The sequence below is a fragment of the Oncorhynchus clarkii genome, chromosome 24 (genome assembly GCF_045791955.1).
Source record: "Oncorhynchus clarkii lewisi isolate Uvic-CL-2024 chromosome 24, UVic_Ocla_1.0, whole genome shotgun sequence".
NCBI lineage: Eukaryota > Metazoa > Chordata > Actinopteri > Salmoniformes > Salmonidae > Oncorhynchus > Oncorhynchus clarkii.
Window position 1 is genome coordinate 9,044,179 of NC_092170.1, and position 18,181 is coordinate 9,062,359.

At 45.0% G+C, this 18,181-nt stretch overlaps 1 protein-coding gene across 1 annotated transcript in view; it reads left to right on the top strand.

Annotated features, from left to right (window-relative positions):
• The window catches only part of LOC139382257 (large neutral amino acids transporter small subunit 4-like), a 29,757-nt gene extending 12,203 nt beyond the window's left edge, over positions 1–17,554 (top strand). The window contains exons 6-14 of the mRNA XM_071126121.1: positions 6,612–6,704; positions 6,915–7,048; positions 8,634–8,836; positions 11,657–11,800; positions 11,930–12,056; positions 12,248–12,380; positions 12,790–12,863; positions 12,976–13,099; positions 13,327–17,554. Of these exons, the coding sequence (XP_070982222.1) occupies positions 6,612–6,704; positions 6,915–7,048; positions 8,634–8,836; positions 11,657–11,800; positions 11,930–12,056; positions 12,248–12,380; positions 12,790–12,863; positions 12,976–13,099; positions 13,327–13,488 (1,194 nt within the window). The 3' untranslated portion in view covers positions 13,489–17,554. The remainder of the gene's footprint in view (positions 1–6,611; positions 6,705–6,914; positions 7,049–8,633; positions 8,837–11,656; positions 11,801–11,929; positions 12,057–12,247; positions 12,381–12,789; positions 12,864–12,975; positions 13,100–13,326) is intronic.
• The last annotated feature ends 627 nt before the right edge of the window (positions 17,555–18,181 follow it).

Sequence of the window (18,181 nt, forward strand, 5' to 3'; positions counted from 1 at the left end):
ACTTAAGGGGGCTGAATAATTTTGCACGCCCAATTTTTCAGGTTTTGATTTGTTAAAAAAGTTTGAAATATCCAATAAATGTCGTTCCACTTCATGATTGTGTCCCACTTGTTGTTGATTCTTCACAAAAAAATACAGTTTTATATCTTTATGTTTGAAGCCTGAAATGTGGCAAAAGGTCGCAAAGTTCAAGGGGGCCGAATACTTTCGCAAGGCACTGTATCTCCTAACCATCCTCTATCCATCTCTCTCTCAACCAGACCCCCCCCCCCCCCAACCCCTCTCTCACACACACACACACACACACACATGCATACACACACACAGCGCTCCTCCTCTTGTACATTGCGACACTTGTTATGATGATTCTATTATCTCTGAGTCATGTTTTGCATGAAACACTAATCCTTTCTATCTTAGGACTTCTTCATTGGTCCCAATCCCGCTCTGGGTTCTGTGTCACTAGGTCCTCGGGGGGAATTAAGTTTCAGTCTGGCTCGATAAACATAGATTTAGTTTATTTACTGCTTCCTGGCACTTGGAAAGAGAACGACGGAGAGAGGTAGAGAGATGAATGTCAAAGGTGAAGTGAAACTGGTGCTAGTCCCAGATCTGCATATGATGTTCTCTTGCCAGGAAAGCACAAACAGATCTTGGTCCAGGCTAGACTAAGGATAGCTCCTCTCTACTCAGACAGGGTCCCCACCACATACACCGACCTCCCCCTGCCTGTAAAATGTCCTGCCATCAGATGTTTACTTGCTAACTGGGGCTTGATGACACTAATAGACTGTGGAGGCACTGATCTCAGGGTCATGTTGATTGACTTATTAAAAGGCCGTCAACTGCTGCACATGATGTTGTTTTCACCATGCACTTGGCTTTAGGTTTCGATAGGGGTGGATAGAGATTCACAGCAAGGCCAGAAATGCAAAACAAAGTGTTGATGAGAACGGGAGAGAGAGAGTGGCAGCACAGAGATGGCACAGAGATGGAGATATTCAGGCTGGTGTTGTCTGCGTGTGGTCGTCAGGGACACAGCATGTTGACTCATTTTATGATGGCGTTCCGTCCTGTCAGGATTGGACCGGTTTGTACTGGTTTCCTTTGGCTGTCCAGTAAGCAGTGAAGCTTTTAACGCAACAGCAGCCCCTCTTCTCTCTTTCACTTCTCTGTTTTCCCCCTTCTATCAATATCCTCCTTGTCTGTTCTCTCTGGCCTTTGTGCCTCAGAGGCTTTTAGTTATTCCACTCTTCCACTCCTCGTTTCTCTCCCACTTTTGTCTCCCTCTGCCTCCGCCTGCTGCACTCGAGATAACGATCATTGCTGCCGTCACACAGAAGAATCGGATGAACCCAGGCTAGGGTTTGTTTTTCAAGTAGAACTGCACACATTTGAGACACACATGCAATCAATCAATAGAATATATTTATAAATCCCTTTTTACATCAGTAGATGTCACAAAGTGCTGATACAGAAACCCAGCCTTAAACCCCAAACAGCACTTCTCCTTGTTAGCAACATTTTGATATGGAAAGTGTAGAATGTGTAGTATTTACTTAGATGCGAATAGGATAAGACTGCTTCCCTTAATGGCTTTAGAGCAGGTATTCCCAAACTGGGGTATGCACACTCCCAGGGGTACGTGCAGTGCCGCCGGGGGTACGCCAAATCATTAAAATTAGAATTTTTTCTTCACATTTTCAAAAAGTTTATATTCACATTCATAATTATATTCACATTTATATTCTCCAACGGGGCTATACATTTGAGTGAGGTTTTTTTCCGCGCCTGAGTAGCCTCGTTTTACTGCCAAAAATCAAATTAAACTAGTGTCCAGTGAAATAACAACACAATGTCCAATACAGGTAGCCTAGTCAAATAATTAACATCCAATCACATTAACCATTACTCTCTCGTGGGAATTCCACTAACGGTCTGAATGCAGCCAAACATAGCTGCTTGTCATGTTGGTATCTGCACTGATGGCGCAAAAGCCATGACAGGGAGACATAGTGGAGTGGTAACGTGCGTGCAAGCATTTGGCCCCTGACGCCACTTGGGTACACTGCAGCATCCACCAAGAGGCTCTTGCTGCCAAGAGAATGCCTGACAGCTTGAAAGACGTTTTGGACACTACAGTGAAAATGGTTAACTTTGTTTAAGCAAGGCCCCTGAACTCTTTTGTATTTTCTGCACTATGCAATGATGTGGGCAGCGACCATGTAACGCTTTTACAACATACAGAAGTGCACTGGTTATCAAGGGGCAAAGTATTGACACGAGCTTAAAGTTTTCTTTACTGACCATAATTTTCACTTGTCTAACTGCTTGCATGATGATGAGTTTTTCACACAACTGGCCTATCTGGGTGATGTTTTTTCTCGCCTGAATGATCTGAATCTAGGATTACAGGGACTCTCCGCAACTATATTTAATGTGCGGGACAAAATTGAGGCTATGATTAAGAAGTTGGAGGTCTTCTCTGTGTAACGGATGTGAAACGGCTAGCTTAGTTAGCGGTGCGCGCTAAATAGCGTTTCAATCAGTGACGTCACTTGCTCTGAGACCATGAAGTAGTAGTTCCCCTTGCTCTGCAAGGGCCGCGGCTTTTGTGGAGCGATGGGTAACGATGCTTCGTGGGTGACTGTTGTTGATGTGTGCAGAGGGTCCCTGGTTCGAGCCCGGGTATGGGCGAGGGGACGGTCTAAAGTTATACTGTTACATCTGCATTAACAAGGACAACACACTGGTCTTTCCATCATTGTATGATTTTTTGTGTGCAAATGAACTCAATCTTATGGACAATGTCAAATGTGATATAGCGAAGCACCTGAGTGAGTTGGATGCGCAATTACACAGATACTTTCCCAAAGCGGATGACACAAACAACTGGATTCGTTATCCCTTTCATGCCCTGCCTCCAGTCAACTGACCGATATCTGAACAAGAGAGCCTCATCGAAATTGCAACAAGCGGTTCTGTGAAAATTGAATTGAATCAGAAGCCACTGCCAGATTTCTGGATTGGGCTGCGCTCAGAGTATCCTGCCTTGGCAATTCACGCTGTTAAAACACTGATGCCCTTTGCAACCACATACCTATGTGAGAGTGGATTCTCGTCCCTCAATAGCATGAAAACTAAATGTAGGCAGAGACTGTGTGTGGAAAAGTATTTTTGACTGAGACTCTCTCCAATACAACCCAACATTGCAGAGTTATGTGCATCCTTTCAAGCACACCCTCATTAACCCGTGGTGAGTTATTCACTATTTACGATGACCAAATAAGGTTCTATATGTAAGATGGCTAAATAAAGAGCAAAATTATTGATTATTATTATATTATTATTTGTGCCCTGGTCCGATAAGAGCTCTTCGTCACTTCCCACAAGCCGGGTTGTGACAAAAACTAATTCTTATATTTACAATGATGGCAAAAAAACAACATTTGAGAGTGTGCTGACCCTGGTGCTAGAGGGGGTACGCAGCTGGAGGTTGAATGTTTGAAGGGGTACGGGACTATGAAAAGTTTGGGAACCACTGCTTTAGAGGATCACTGCTTACCACAGGCATTCTTTACTGACTGCAAACATCACTCAGCATTTCAGATAGGGATTTTCTCAATCGTCTCAAGTGATAAGTACTAGCACCTAGCTTAGTGAGGGTATGAAAGTGCATTGTAGACGTTTTCTTATCTGTTCAGGGCACAGACACGGCACTGGCTGCAGTTTATAGATCCGGAGTGATCAGCCTGTATTGATTAAATTATTGCCCATAAAGTTGTTGCTCCCCCACAACAACATAGCAACATGGTTTAGCTTCCAGTACGTCCTATGGAGTTAGATGCTACTCATAGTCCAACACTCTACAAACAGACTTTTATCTTTTATCTGCATGACTGTTCCAGATCCCATAATGGAGCCAAATAGAGCTTGGTAGGTGAATGCAGTCACATTTGTATTGACCTTGCCTTTTCGGCTTGGCTCTAGCAGAGCTAACAGAGACGGTCTGTGCCCCAAATGGCACCCTATTCCCTGTATGGTGCACTACTTTGTACAGGGTCCATAGGGACTTCAAATGTAGTACACTAGGCAGGGAGTAGGGTGCCATTTTGGGACGCGGACAGAGCCAGTATTCATGAAACAGGAACAGGTAATGTCTCAGGTAAAGAGTTGGCCAATTATTAACCAGCCCTGGGTTGTTGTTTCTCTCTCTAGAAGACACTGTATTTAGTCATGCCTGATGGTGCCCAATTCAGGAAGTGCTCCGATATCGGTGGCCAGGCAGATTAGGAAGACAAACTCAAGGCTGCACTCCTATCAGGGCCAGGTTCATTAGGCAAGCAATGTTCAACGTTGCAGAGACAAATTTCATTATTAGTGCTGACGTCCTTATTCTACATCACATAAAGTATTTCTATCGAAATGTTCTACAACGTAGCGTCCCAAGGCTTTTTTTTTTTTTTTCTAGGTGTACACAGATCCTGTTTCCCAACATGAGCCTCTCCTCACAGGCTGTACGTCTACCTCCTTCATTACAGCTGACAGCTGGATATCCTTCTTATTATGTCATAGCTATAAGACATAATTATGTGGTTTGTTTCTGCACGTGAACAAGATGGAGGAATCTTGTTTGTGGCGGTTTGTTTTGGAACCACCACAGCAACTCCCAGTCAAACTGACTTCAGACCACTAAAACTAATGAGGCACCTACTGTAAATGCAGCATTTTAGGCTGTGAGCTGGTTTGGACCTTCCGATGCTGTTGATGTTTTAGGCTCTACCTTCTGTTGACAATTCATTCTTTTTCCCTTTCCCCCTGCATGTCCTTAATTTGATCAAAGGCAGGTGAACTCGTTCCATTACATCCAAACCTGGTAAACAACAATATTAGCAGAGCAGACAGACAAAGGGTGACTGGGATATAGGTTAGTATCTTTTTGGGGCTGTGCTTGTCTGTCTGTCTGCTTGTCTGTCTGCTTGTCTGTCTGTCTGTCTGCTTGTCTGTCTGCTTGTCTGTCAGTCTGTCTGTGACTGACTCAGTGAGGTCATTGTGGTCATGTTATAGTCAGGTGACACACTGACAGTCTGGTGGTGACAGAGAAATAGGTGAACTGAGGAGAGCAGAGCAATGGAAAGCACATCATATAGCCTCGTTATTGTTATATTTTATTCGATTTTTTTCTCCCTTTAGTTTATTCAGTCAATATTTTCTTAACTCTATTTCTTGAACTGCTTTGTTGGTTAAGGGCTTGTAAAGTAAGCATTTCATAGTAAGGTCTTGTGAAAAATCAAATTGGATTTGAAATCCCTGGCGACACTCAAGCACATTATTCAGCCTATTCCGTATGAGTTTAGTCCAGGGTAATTCCACAGCCAACACTGCTGATTGAATCTGTGCTAGGTGGAGGTAGGTAGTGTGCTAGGAGAGATGGTGGAGAGGTAGCCTTGCAGGCACACACACACACACACACACACACATGTTTGTTTTTACTATCCTTGTGGGGACCAAACAATTGATTCCCATTCAAAATCCTATTTTTCCTAACCCCTAACCTAACCATAAAACCCCTAAGCCTAATCCTAATTGTAACCATAACCCCAAAGCCTAAAATACGCTTTTTCCTTGTGGGGACTGGCGAAATCTCCCCACTTCTGGTCCCCACAAGGATAGTAAAACACACATGAACACACACACGAACACACACACACCTCTTCTTATCCTGCTAACTAGGCACCAGTGCTGAGTTGCAGTAGAGCTTTACTCACTCCTACTGTAAATGTCACAATAGAGATGTTTCCAGCTCATTTCACTTCTCCAGGAGGACTGGAATGTGATTGTTAGTGTAGATGTTTTGATTCTGCCGTTAACCTTTGCTCCAATTAGTGGTGGAGGGTAATGACGTCTGGGGAGGCCACGGCACGGGGTGAGAGATTTCCTCCGCGGCTCTAACAAGCAGGGAACCTGTGGTGAGGGTGGATGGATGGATGTGCCATCAAACAGTTATGTTCAGGAGTTGTTGCGCAGGTGAATGGCTCAGTCAGTACATTTTTGGTGTGTTTCTGTCAGTGGTGTTTTTTGTTGTTGTTGTTCTCCCTCCATTTCCCTTCCCCGACTCTGTCACGGGAGATTCAAGCGCACACACAGTAGAGATATGGAGGGCTGCCTAGTCTGCCAGACAGATGTTGCTCTCCCCTTTTTAATTGTTTCTTTCTCTGTCTCTCTCCCTCTCTCCTTCCCTCCCCCCCTCGCTCCCTACTTCTCTGCTCAAGGACAGTTGTTTACAGTTAGCAGTTGAGTTGAGAACAACCTGTGCTCTAACCTCAAGTAGAGGACTAAATATGCAGGCTGCTCTGGACTTTCTCTCACTGCCATAAATAGTGTGGGGAAAGCATCACCAAGACTCCGCCCACATTACTCATTCCATGTCAACAACCTCCAAAAAACACAGTCAGGATTTCCTAATATGATGTCATGCCTTACATTTTTGGAAAAACTGTTTTTGTTTAATGCGTGCGTGTCTCTATGGCTATGCGTGTGTGAATGCATTGATCTGATTTAAGCGTGGCCTAATCGTATATCCTGTCGCTTTCTTGTGTTTTTCTCCTCAGCTTCCCAATATGTTTGGTGATCTTCGTTCCACCTTCATCGCTCTCATGATTGGATCGTATGCATCCTCCGCTGTCACCTTCCCTGGGATCAAGGTAGCTTACACACACGCACATCTACTTAGCTAGTCTACACATGCATGCATACCATGCACACCATTATGGAGGTTAGCTATCAAGGCTAACTATACTTTCTACTATCAGGGCTACCAATTTGACTCTACTTTCCTATTCCCGCATGTCAATGTGAAGGTCAGACATAGAGCTAATGTTGTGGTTGTTGGTCCCTGCTTCCTCTCTCATCAGGTGATCTATGACCTAGGAGCCACCTTCATCACCATCCTGCTGGTGTGGGCTGCCTGTGCTGGCCTCGTCTTCATCAACTGCTTCTTCAACTGGCCCCTGGAGCCCTTCCCTGGACCTGAGGATATGGACTACACGTAAGACACTCCTAAACATCACACTCCATAACATCACACTCCATAACATCACACTCCATAACATCACACTCCATAACATCACACTCCATAACATCACGCTCCTCAACATCACGCTCCTCAACATCACGCTCCATAACATCACACTCCTAAACATCACGCTCCATAACATCACGCTCCATAACATCACGCTCCATAACATCACGCTCCATAACATCACACTCCATAACATCACACTCCATAACATCACACTCCATAACATCACACCCCATAACATCACACTCCATAACATCACGCTCCATAACATCACGCTCCTCAACATCACACTCCTCAACACCACGCTCCATAACACCACGCTCCATAACATCATGCTCCATAACATCACACTCCATAACATCACGCTCCATAACATCACGCTCCTCAACATCACACTCCATAACACCACGCTCCATAACACCACGCTCCATAACACCACGCTCCTAAACATCACACTCCATAACACCACGCTCCTAAACATCACACTCCATAACATCACACTCCTCAACATCACGCTCCATAACACCACGCTCCTAAACATCACGCTCCATAACATCACGCTCCTATTCATCACGCTCCGTAACATCACACTCCATAACATCACGCTCCATAACACTACGCTCCTAAACATCACGCTCCATAACACCACGCTCCTCAACATCACGCTCCTCAACATCACGCTCCTCAACATCACGCTCCTTAACATCACACTCCATAACATCACGCTCCTTAACATCACACTCCATAACATCACGCTCCTAAACACCACGCTCCATAACACCACGCTCCATAACATCACGCTCCTCAACATCACGCTCCTTAACATCACGCTCCTCAACATCACGCTCCTTAACATCACACTCCATAACATCACGCTCCTAAACACCACGCTCCTTAACATCACACTCCATAACATCACACTCTTCAACATCACGCTCCTTAACATCACACTCCTTAACATCACACTCCTCAACATCACACTCCTTAACATCACACTCCTCAACATCACGCTCCTTAACATCACGCTCCTAAACATCACACTCCTAAACATCACGCTCCTAAACATCCCCTTAACCTAATATTAGTTTAGTATTACTAGTATTTGTTCCTTATATCATTGGTTATATCCTTAGTTATAACCTAATAGACAGACAGTTTCTAATATTAGCCAACAATAACAGGTTTAGGGGATAATACTAGGACTTGAGGTTCAACAACTTAAGCTGAAGTAGGAATATTAAGGCCTTCCATAGAGTCTCCATTCTCCTTGGAGCTCAGTACACTACATCCCCCAGCACACGTTCCTCTGCAGCATGGCGTAGGCTTGAGGCCCTGTAAAAAAGGAAATCTAATGAGATGAGGAGCTCAGCTGGCTTTGCTCTCATTCACCTGGATGTAGTCTCATTCTTTGCTCTGTTTTTTTTTCATCCTCCCCCGCTCCCTATCTCCCTCTCGCTCGCTCCCTCTCTCTCTCTCTCTCTCTCGCTGTTTCTTTCCCTCCCTCTCCCTGCCTTTCTCCCTTTCTCTCTGTCTCTCTCCCTATCTCCCTCAGTGTGAAGATCAAGTTCAGCTGGCTGGGCTTTGACCATAAGATCACTGGAAAGCAGTTCTACCGCCAGGTGACCACGGTGGGGAGACGACTCAGCGTGGGGAACAGCATGAAGCAAAACCCCAAGGAGCTGGCCCAACAGGAGGGCAACAAGCTGTGTCTCTCCACCGTTGACCTGGAGGTCCAATGCAAGTCTCAGGAGGAATGTAAGTGTCTGGCCAGGCCACATCTGTTCATCCCAGACCAGAGAATATGACTGCTTTTGATGTCTTTCAGATCGAGAGTAGGAAAATACATTGTGCATTTTCTGTGCACACCGAGTGTGATGGGGTTCATTGTCTAAATGGATTTGCCATAATGGGTTTCAAGCACTAAACCTCCACAAATCCATACTTCATGTGGCCAAAAGCCAGTTTGCCAGTTTCCTTGTTACACCATTTTGAATAATCTGGACACAACAAAGGACATGTCTGCCAGAAACCTGTCTGATGTTAAGCTGTCCAACCACTTCACCAACACAATATCCTGCTCCAGCCATGGTGTAGAATTTAGATAGGAGCAGACTGACAGACAAAAATAGATCCAACACAACAATGCAATGGATCATTGTAGCCCTGCCTTATGGGTAAACAGAGTTAAACAATCGACCATATGCAAGATCTGGGCCTGTATCTTGTACTGATCTAGGATAAGGTCCCCCCTTTTTCATATAATCATATTTTTAACGATATAATAGGCTAAACTGATCCTGGATACAGGCCTAGATCTAGCATATGGTCGACTGTTCCTCTATGATGGATTGCTATTCCATGAAGCGGATTGCTATTCCATACTCTACAACTTTTGTAAAGAAGAGCTCTGACTTCATCAGTGCAATTTTGATGTTTCAGAGTGGGCTCGCCCACCAGCCAGTGTTTTGGTCCCAGCCGCCAGCTTGTCTGAGGGAGCGCTGTCATTGGCGCTGAGGTCGTCAAGGCCATCCTCCCTCTCCCAAATTAAATCCTGCAAACGCACAACTGGCTATGCACTTTGCCTTCACTAACCCAGATCTGTACACTGCAATTAGCCACAAACCTCCAAAACACCCTCAAATCAGCCACGTGACCCCTCCTCACCTCCGCTGTGCTCCCTCCGCACTCCCTCGGGCTCGGAAACCTGTGGTTCTCTGCAGGCTCTCTTTGGTACCGAACGGACCGTGCAATCGATTCGGACCGCATTCCAAGAAGTGCTGCTCGGGTGGCGGTGGTGGGGCCGGGCCAGAGGGCAGATAGCAGTCAGTAAGGTCCGAGGGGGGTCATTATACACACAGGATGGATGCCTGCGGTTCTGTAACCCTGTTGGACAAGTTCCACGTGTCAGGAGGTTTTCAAGGGGCCCCTTGCTAAGGGCCAACTCCCCAAGCCTCTCTCTTTCTCTTTTGTCTCTCTCTCTCTCTCTTATATAAAATATATATAAATATATATATTTATTTATATATCTGTATATATATATTAATATATATTTATTTATTTATATATTTATTTATATATATATTATCTGTGTTTGTCCACTCATCAATCTGATGCATGTGATGGTGGGGATTTATTTGGTTGTTAGAAGTTTTTTCCCTTTCAAAGAAAGCTCACCACTCAAAGATACTTTGGTGCCTGGGACCTCTTTTGTGGATCGGTTGTGAGAGCAAAGTTGAAAGATTATGTTATAATGCTGTAATTGCATCAAATGGTTGTTTTATGCAACAGAATAGAGGGTTCATATAACTCTATTGTGTCCGTGTGAGCTGAAAGTGGGCCTCTGGGGACACGGACAGGAAATGCACAATGTTTTGGGGTGATACCACATTCCAGAGCATGAGTTAATGTTTCTGTACTGGGGTACCTGGGGGAGATGGCTCTTGTGACCCATTCCATACATCTGTTGTGTGTCATGTAGACTGAAGGAGGATGGACTTTGCTATAAAATGCTGTGGCTTAAACCAGCTGGTTGAGTTCTCGGTGGTCCCCTCCAGGGGTGGTTACCGACCAGCTCCCGTGCTGCAGTAATGAAATGATACAGTTTGATTGTTTTGAAGAAATTCAAAAGTCTCTCTTTTTGATTACAATAATTCCACCACATGCTTCTTATATCAGCCAAACCATTAAGGGACTGTTTTGTATCTAAGTCAACACTGGCCATGGCGACTGTTGCCAGTGTAGGCTAGGTATTTTGAAAATGATCACGGTGTGTCCTTACAAGTGTGGTCACATAGTGTGCCAGTCAAGAATGTAAACCCGAGTGATGATCTAGGATCAGATCCCCCCCCCCCCCCCCCCTTTAATTCATGGTGATCTAAAAGACAAAACTGATCCCAGATCCTACTCTGAGACGCTTTGTGAATAATATTCTAACTCATATTATGGGTCCAGGACACAGGGGAGACCCAGTGTTATAGACTGAGACAGACTGTTAGAACCACCTGCTCTAATGTAATGTACCAGCCTGTAAGCCCCTTGTCCAGCCGGCATGTCAACGATGATCCCGTCTCCAGAGCATTGGAGAGATACCTGCAGCGCTGGGCAATAAAGGCTGGACACATCTGTGGCGTGACCATTAAAACTTTTCCACTGCCCTGCCGCAGCTTTAACAGCTTTGAGATCAGTAGATGATTAACGGACCATGGCCCCAGGCCCCTTGCTTACAGCACGGGCCCCCACATGTTATCTTGCCATCGTGTTACCGAGCTTCCCTGTTTCCCTACCTCCATGTTGTTCCTGAGGTGAAGCAGCTATGCCCTGGTAGTTTTCCATCACGGCATGTGGAGGACATGAAAGAAGGCATATCCTGTACAGTACACACAGGAAAAACCTCACTCCAATCTGATTTAAAATATATATATATATAATCCTGTCTATCGTCCTCCATTAATAAATCGAGTTATTCTGCATTCTGAGATTGAACGCAGCATCACTGTTTAAACTTCAGTTTTACTGGAGTAAAAGGTCAGGTACTGTTGTTGACGTTAATCTGTCTTTCCTCCTGTGTGTCCACAGCCCAGTCCTTCATGAAGAGTATCCTGAGTCCTATTTTCATGCTCAGCCTGATCACCATGTGTGTCACCCAGCTGAGACTTATCTTCTACATGGGAGCCATGAACAACATCCTCGAGTCGCTGTCCGATAGAGACTTGAACACAGGTGTGTGTGTGTGTGTGTGTGTGTGTGTGTGTGTGTGTGTGTGTGTGTGTGCGCGTGCGTGTCTTGAAAATGTGTGAGTGTAAGCTCTGGAGGCAATAAACATGTCTCTGTCTCTCCTGCCGTTCACAGTGAGTGTGTACACCTCCATTTTCGGAGTGCTGCAGCTGCTCTGTCTGATGACCGCCCCAGTGATCGGGTACATCATGGACTGGAAACTCAAAGAGTGTGAGGATGAGAACGCGAAGCCGGGTAAAAGGTGAGTTTCACGAGCACGAACGCACCCGAGCTCGCACGCACACACTCACTCATGCGCAGGCACACTCACACACACACTCCAACAGAGCAATCCCCTGCCTCCCAGATACTCCCCTAGCATCCACAGGACACTACTATGTTATTTGTATAACCAGGGAGTATGTGTGTAACATGTGAGGTCCCCTCTGATAGAGATCTTACCCAGCCCAAGCGTCGTGACAGACAGATCCAGAAAATCACCAACGCCACACGGGCCTTCATCTTCACCAACCTGCTACTGATGGGCTTCGGGGTCACCTGCCTCGTCCCCAGCCTCCCTCTCCAGGTAAGTCGTCCCTCTGTTTCCTCTCCTCCATCTCGCTCTCTCTTTCCTCTCCTCTAGGGGCTGTGGAGAAGCACACATTTCACCGCGTGCTTTCCCAGTGTTTTGTAAAGCCCTCCTATAGCCAAAGGGAGAGATCTTGGTGCAGAGAAAGAAAGAGGGAGAGTGACTCACATGTTATTGTGAGCTGATCCATTGTTTAATGCAACAGTGTCCCCTGGTGGACAGTTGTGTCATTACAAGTTATGCAAGTTATTTACAACCCAGCTCTGGGAACATCTCTGTCAAGACTTTATTTATTAAACATGGACTCCATTTTAGGATGGAGGGACAGGGCACCATGCATGCCCTGGGTCTGTAGGTTCTGGAACACATCATGTTGAACTATTTCTCTTTTCTTCTCTGCCTTCAGATTCTATCGTTTATTCTGCACACCATTGTGAGAGGATTCATCCACTCTGCAGTTGGAGGGCTCTATGCTGCTGTGTAAGTGTCTTGTGTGTGTGTGTGTGTGTGTGTGTGTGTGTGTGTGTGTGTGCGCGCGCGCGCGTGCACAGTCCCTCCCACACAAGTGCCTCATGCTGGTTGTCCTCCTTAGGTACCCGTCGTCTCAGTTTGGCAGTCTGACAGGCATGCAGTCCCTCATCAGCGCCCTGTTTGCCCTGCTGCAGCAGCCCCTCTTCATGGCCATGATGGGCCCCCTGAAGGGAGACCCCCTATGGGTAAGAGAGCAACGACCTTTCACCCTTTCCAGTATACTAATGTGCTATGAGCATAATGCTGCAAAGGCTCCTGGATACGACTGATGTGTAGCAGCCACCTTGTTCTAAAGCAATCTGCCCCGAGTGCATGTCATAGCACACACTGCCGTCCTGATGTGAAAACAACACCGCTGTTCCCTCCATTCTTCTCACTGTTGATGTCACTTCCTGTGTGTGGTTGTGCGCAGGTCAACGTGGGCCTGCTGGGGCTGACGGTGCTGGGCTTCTGCCTGCCTCTCTACCTGCTCTGCTACAGCCGCCAGCTCCAACGCCAGAAGCAAGAGCGCGAGGAGGACCCCAAGATCTACGTCCAGATCAACAACGGCAGCACGCCCGAGGCCTTCATCTAGAGAGACAGACTGACGGACGGAGATTTGTTTCAACAATGAGAAGGAGGAACGGAGAGTGTGAGGAGGGGAGAGGTCACAGGTGTGACTGAACTGTATGATGAAATCGCAACCTCACCCACCAACTCTGGTCCCTCTACCGTCTGCACTTGCACTCAGACGATACTCTCTCTCACACACACACACACACACACACACACACACAACTCCCTTACATTCCCCCTCACACACAGACACAGACATACAAACACATACACACAAGCGCTCGACACACACACCACGCCCACTGCCAAACACACTCTGTCAAACCTACAGTATATGTTCATCAATCTCAGAGAACTACTATGATAAACGCACACACTTTTACACTCCCCAGAACACCATTGACTACATACACTGTGAAAGACACGCAACAACACACACGTTGTGAAACCTCTTCAACACACACACACGCGCGCGGTTCCTTTTCCAGGGACACACCACCAAATGGACAGTGTTCATCTTCTCACCACTGAAATGAGAAAGGACAACCGCGGGTCTGTGAACTGAGGAGAAAGGAGAGAAGAAGAGGGAGGAGGATCTCCACGACTTTCTCCTCCCTTCCAGTCTCCTCTTTGTTTCAGTGCTCAATCATTTTTTTCATTTCATGTTTCTGTCAATGATGCCATGCTCACTCCTGCCTGTCAGTGCAAAAAGAGGACACTGATTCTCCGGTCACGCTGCGAAAAGAACTAGAGAGGAAGCAAGCGTTCAGCGCCATGTCAAAGACCTCCAGTGCTGGATGTGGTGACTTGAACCAGATAAGCAGATGACGTCCTCCTCGCAATTACAATACCCAGGCCACCAGTGTTTTTACATGTGTTTTCAATGATGCCAGTAACGACGACGAGTCTTCTACTTCACGCCCTGAAAAGTGGTTTAATGATTAGGACGTTGTTGAAACGTTATCGAAACGTTTATTGGCGATAGGCCTGTATTGTTCTCTGTGGTTGTTACATGTCAATGCCTCTCTGTTGTCACAAGTAGTTTGGACTGGAGGTAGGAGTGAAACAGGCGGTATAGAAGCTCCAGTACTCCAAATGGTGCTAAGAGTTCATCCTGCCATAACGTTCCCATTTGCTTCTGTAACGTTCCCATAACGGTCTGCAATGTTGGGGATAGTCATCATTGTAAATGAATTGGTAAGAATGGAACCTCATGCAACTTTTAGAAGCTAGTCGATGTAACCTTCTCATCTAGCGAGTGTTCCTTCCAGTGTCTCAAAGACCAAACCTTGTGACTCTTTTGTTGTTGAGGATAACAGAGGCGTGGAGTGTTAAAGCCACAGAGAAGCTGTCGTTTTAAGACTGTTCAAACAGCTCTAGGAGACTAGAAAGCGAAGGCATGTTTTTTGTAACACTCAGCACTCTAGATAAAAGCCCGAGGCAATAGCTTTGCTTTGAGTCAATTTGAGCTGAGAGCAAGTGATTCGGCCAATGGGTTTCCAGTGAGCAGTGTGCAGGCCAGCGTTTTACTTCTAGGGAATACTATGTGACTGTGCAAAGTGGCTGTGCTTCAAACAAAAGCATGGCACAGGTTGAAACAAGCCTCTTACCGGTAATAATGTGCCACAACAACATAAGGTACAGCACAGCTGTAGAAAAAAAGGGTTCCTAAAGGGTTCTTCGGCAGTCCCCATAAGAGAACCGTTTTTGGTTCCAGGTAGAACCCTTTTGGACATCCGAGTAACTGTTTTAGGTTCTAGATAACACGTTTTTTTCCCCTAAGAGTGTAGGCTAGGTTATCAAGACCACTGACTGGTCTTGTCTTGGCAGTCCGTTTTGTCGTGCAAAATGAATTTCTTATTGAATTGGTGTGTTTTTATTTTTATTTGTGATGACCAGATGTTGTTTTTGTCAGGAGACCTGGTTTTTAAAAAGTAATAGTTTTATCAACTGTGTTTTACCTGCAAAATGATACTGACATGCTGTTCAACCTTTTGTTCTGTTTCAAGACAAATGTGATTTAGTACAAATGGTTTTACGATAAATGGTTTAAGATAGGAGATGTGTAGCTTAAGGTGAACTGTGGTTGCTATGGGCCTATACCTGCCACTGTTCTACAGTACCTGAATTACATTCTGATTCGCTGTAGCAATAAGTACTTATGTGAGTTGCTGAGCAATCCTCTACTCATCCCGGCAACACATAACTCTGTGAACACCACTGTTGTCCAACCACACACATACACACACACAATTCAAGAATGTGGATTGATATAATGTAATGTTTATTACAAAGGTGCTTCTCAATGACAGGAACATGGACTCATATTTTTCTTGATGTACTGGTCAGGTAGTGGCCATTCTGCATCTATCAATGGTCTCACTTACAAAGCCTCACTTTGTAGCGACAAATTACTTGAATTATCGAATTCCAACTTCAACTTTGATTCACTTTTCAAATCAAAAAAGGGAGACGGAGAGATGCTTGAATATGATTTCTGATTCTAAATCCACACTCTTGCAGCTGTTGTGAATGTTGTGATCTTGGGACCCAGGTGGGCGGGCAGGCAGGTCATGATAGGAGATTATGTTCTTGAATGATCTGTTGCGGGTAACAGACACCGGAGAGAGAGCGTGACAACTTGATTGATGTAGCTCTACGTCCGCAGACGCAGTGTTTAGACTGGACGGGACACCTGCTTTTCCTCAGTCACTCACAGAAGCACTTCCAAAGACAGCCATGTAACCAGCAGATTGCCTCTATGTTCAGATGATTTGAGATGCGGATACGATACGGCAAGTCGGTGCCCCGCCCTCTCTCATCATGACCCGTCACATTGATCCATCCATGTCCAAACCACTATCCTGAACTGTTGCACTGACACACCTGGTTCTCCACTGCAGTCTCACCCAAACACAAACCACCCACCCAAGAGATCCTTCACATACTGGCGATGGAACTGAGAGACAATGCTAGAATCCCCAAAAGCTTCAGGAATGAAATACGTGAGAACTGAATGGCACATGTGCACCTTAGTCCTCGTATCAGGATTTCAATGCTATTTTTTCTGAATGGCATGCACTGAAATATAACAATAATAGATATAATAGACAGTGCACCGCTTGCTGGTTCTGCATGTTAGCATAGAATGTATTCCCAGTAGTTTTAAAAAAATGAATAGAGTAATGACATCGGAACTGCAAGAAACTGTTATTTTTGTTACTTACCGCAGGTGGTCTTAGTCTCTCCTCTTGTATGCACCATCCAGTAGGTCCCTGTCCCTCAATATAGAATGGCTCCTTGCTACTGACTGCTGTTTGGGCCTGTCTGTTTGGGTTTCTCGATTTCAAGGATCTACACACACACACACACACACACACACACACACTGATAGAGAAACAGGTCTAGACATCCTCACTTTGAACATCACTCTACTTGTCGTTTACATGAATGTATTTAGCGAAAAGAGAAAAAGCATGTATAGCCCTATAGACTGGTTCTCGTGGCTTGAACATGTGACTAGAGATTGCAGGTGGATTCTGATAATGATGCTATACTGTACTCCAGCACAGTGAACGTGGGGTTGGAATGATCTGCATTCCCTCAGTATGGGAGAATCAGCACTATTTACACTGCCATACCTTAAAACGGTCATTCTACTCAAAATGCCATCACCGTAGTTATTTTCTAGATGTGACATACTTTTACTACTATGCCCTTCCCTGGGATGTAAAGTGTGATTGGCTATTCTCTGATGATGAAAAACAAGCAGTGTTTTTTATTGGATAGAGTGTTTTAATGGTTTGTGTGTCACTTTTAGACATTGAGCGGGAGCTTCAGCTGAAACACCAATGCTTTTCCCTGACTTGTACCTTTGTTTTGTTTTTCTCAAATGTTTATTTTGTTGTTTTACATTCTCTTTTTTGGTGTTTGTTTCAATATTTCATGTCTATATACTGTATATTGGATCTCAGTTTTTGTTTTATATCACATTATAGCCATTGTTATTGACATTTTGAGTCATTTTCTAAATGAGAAGAAAAACAATCTATATATGAAAAACATAAACAATTTAATTTGTAAAATATAGTGTCCGTTTGTAATTATTTGACCTTGTTTGACGTTTTTGCACGTTTCCTCAAAGTGTGGTGGATTTTCAATCACTCTTAATGCATGTTAAACAACATGACATATCCCATGTTACAGCTGTATGCAATATAATGGACAGAAGAAAGCATGGACGGTCTGCTTTAAGTGGAGGAAGCCTGCCAATGCCACCTCGCAACTGCAGTCATTCCTAAATCCAACCACCCTAGGGGGAAATTCCATTTCTCAGGGTTAGGCTATTGTAGGTTTCATATTAGCCACATTTTTGCAGTCAGGAGAAGTGACATTAATCATGCCTGTAATGGCTGGCAACTTTCCAAAAAGAAAAAGGGCCTTTACTGGGTTTCATTATAAAGTCATGTTGTTTTAAGAGTCTCGAGTCTCCACCAGAGGACAGGCTATTACAGTTCACTACTACACCACAACTCAGCTGCCCAATTCACTACTATTTTTCTTGGGTGTTGTTAACACACCAATTAAGAGAGTTGGAGTGAAGTGATACTTGAAGAACAACATGATGCCAAAAAACATGTAGGTATTTTAGATGATTGCTTGACCACTGGGGATTAATTCCTGTGGGGTAATTAAAGTAAACCTTAACGTTC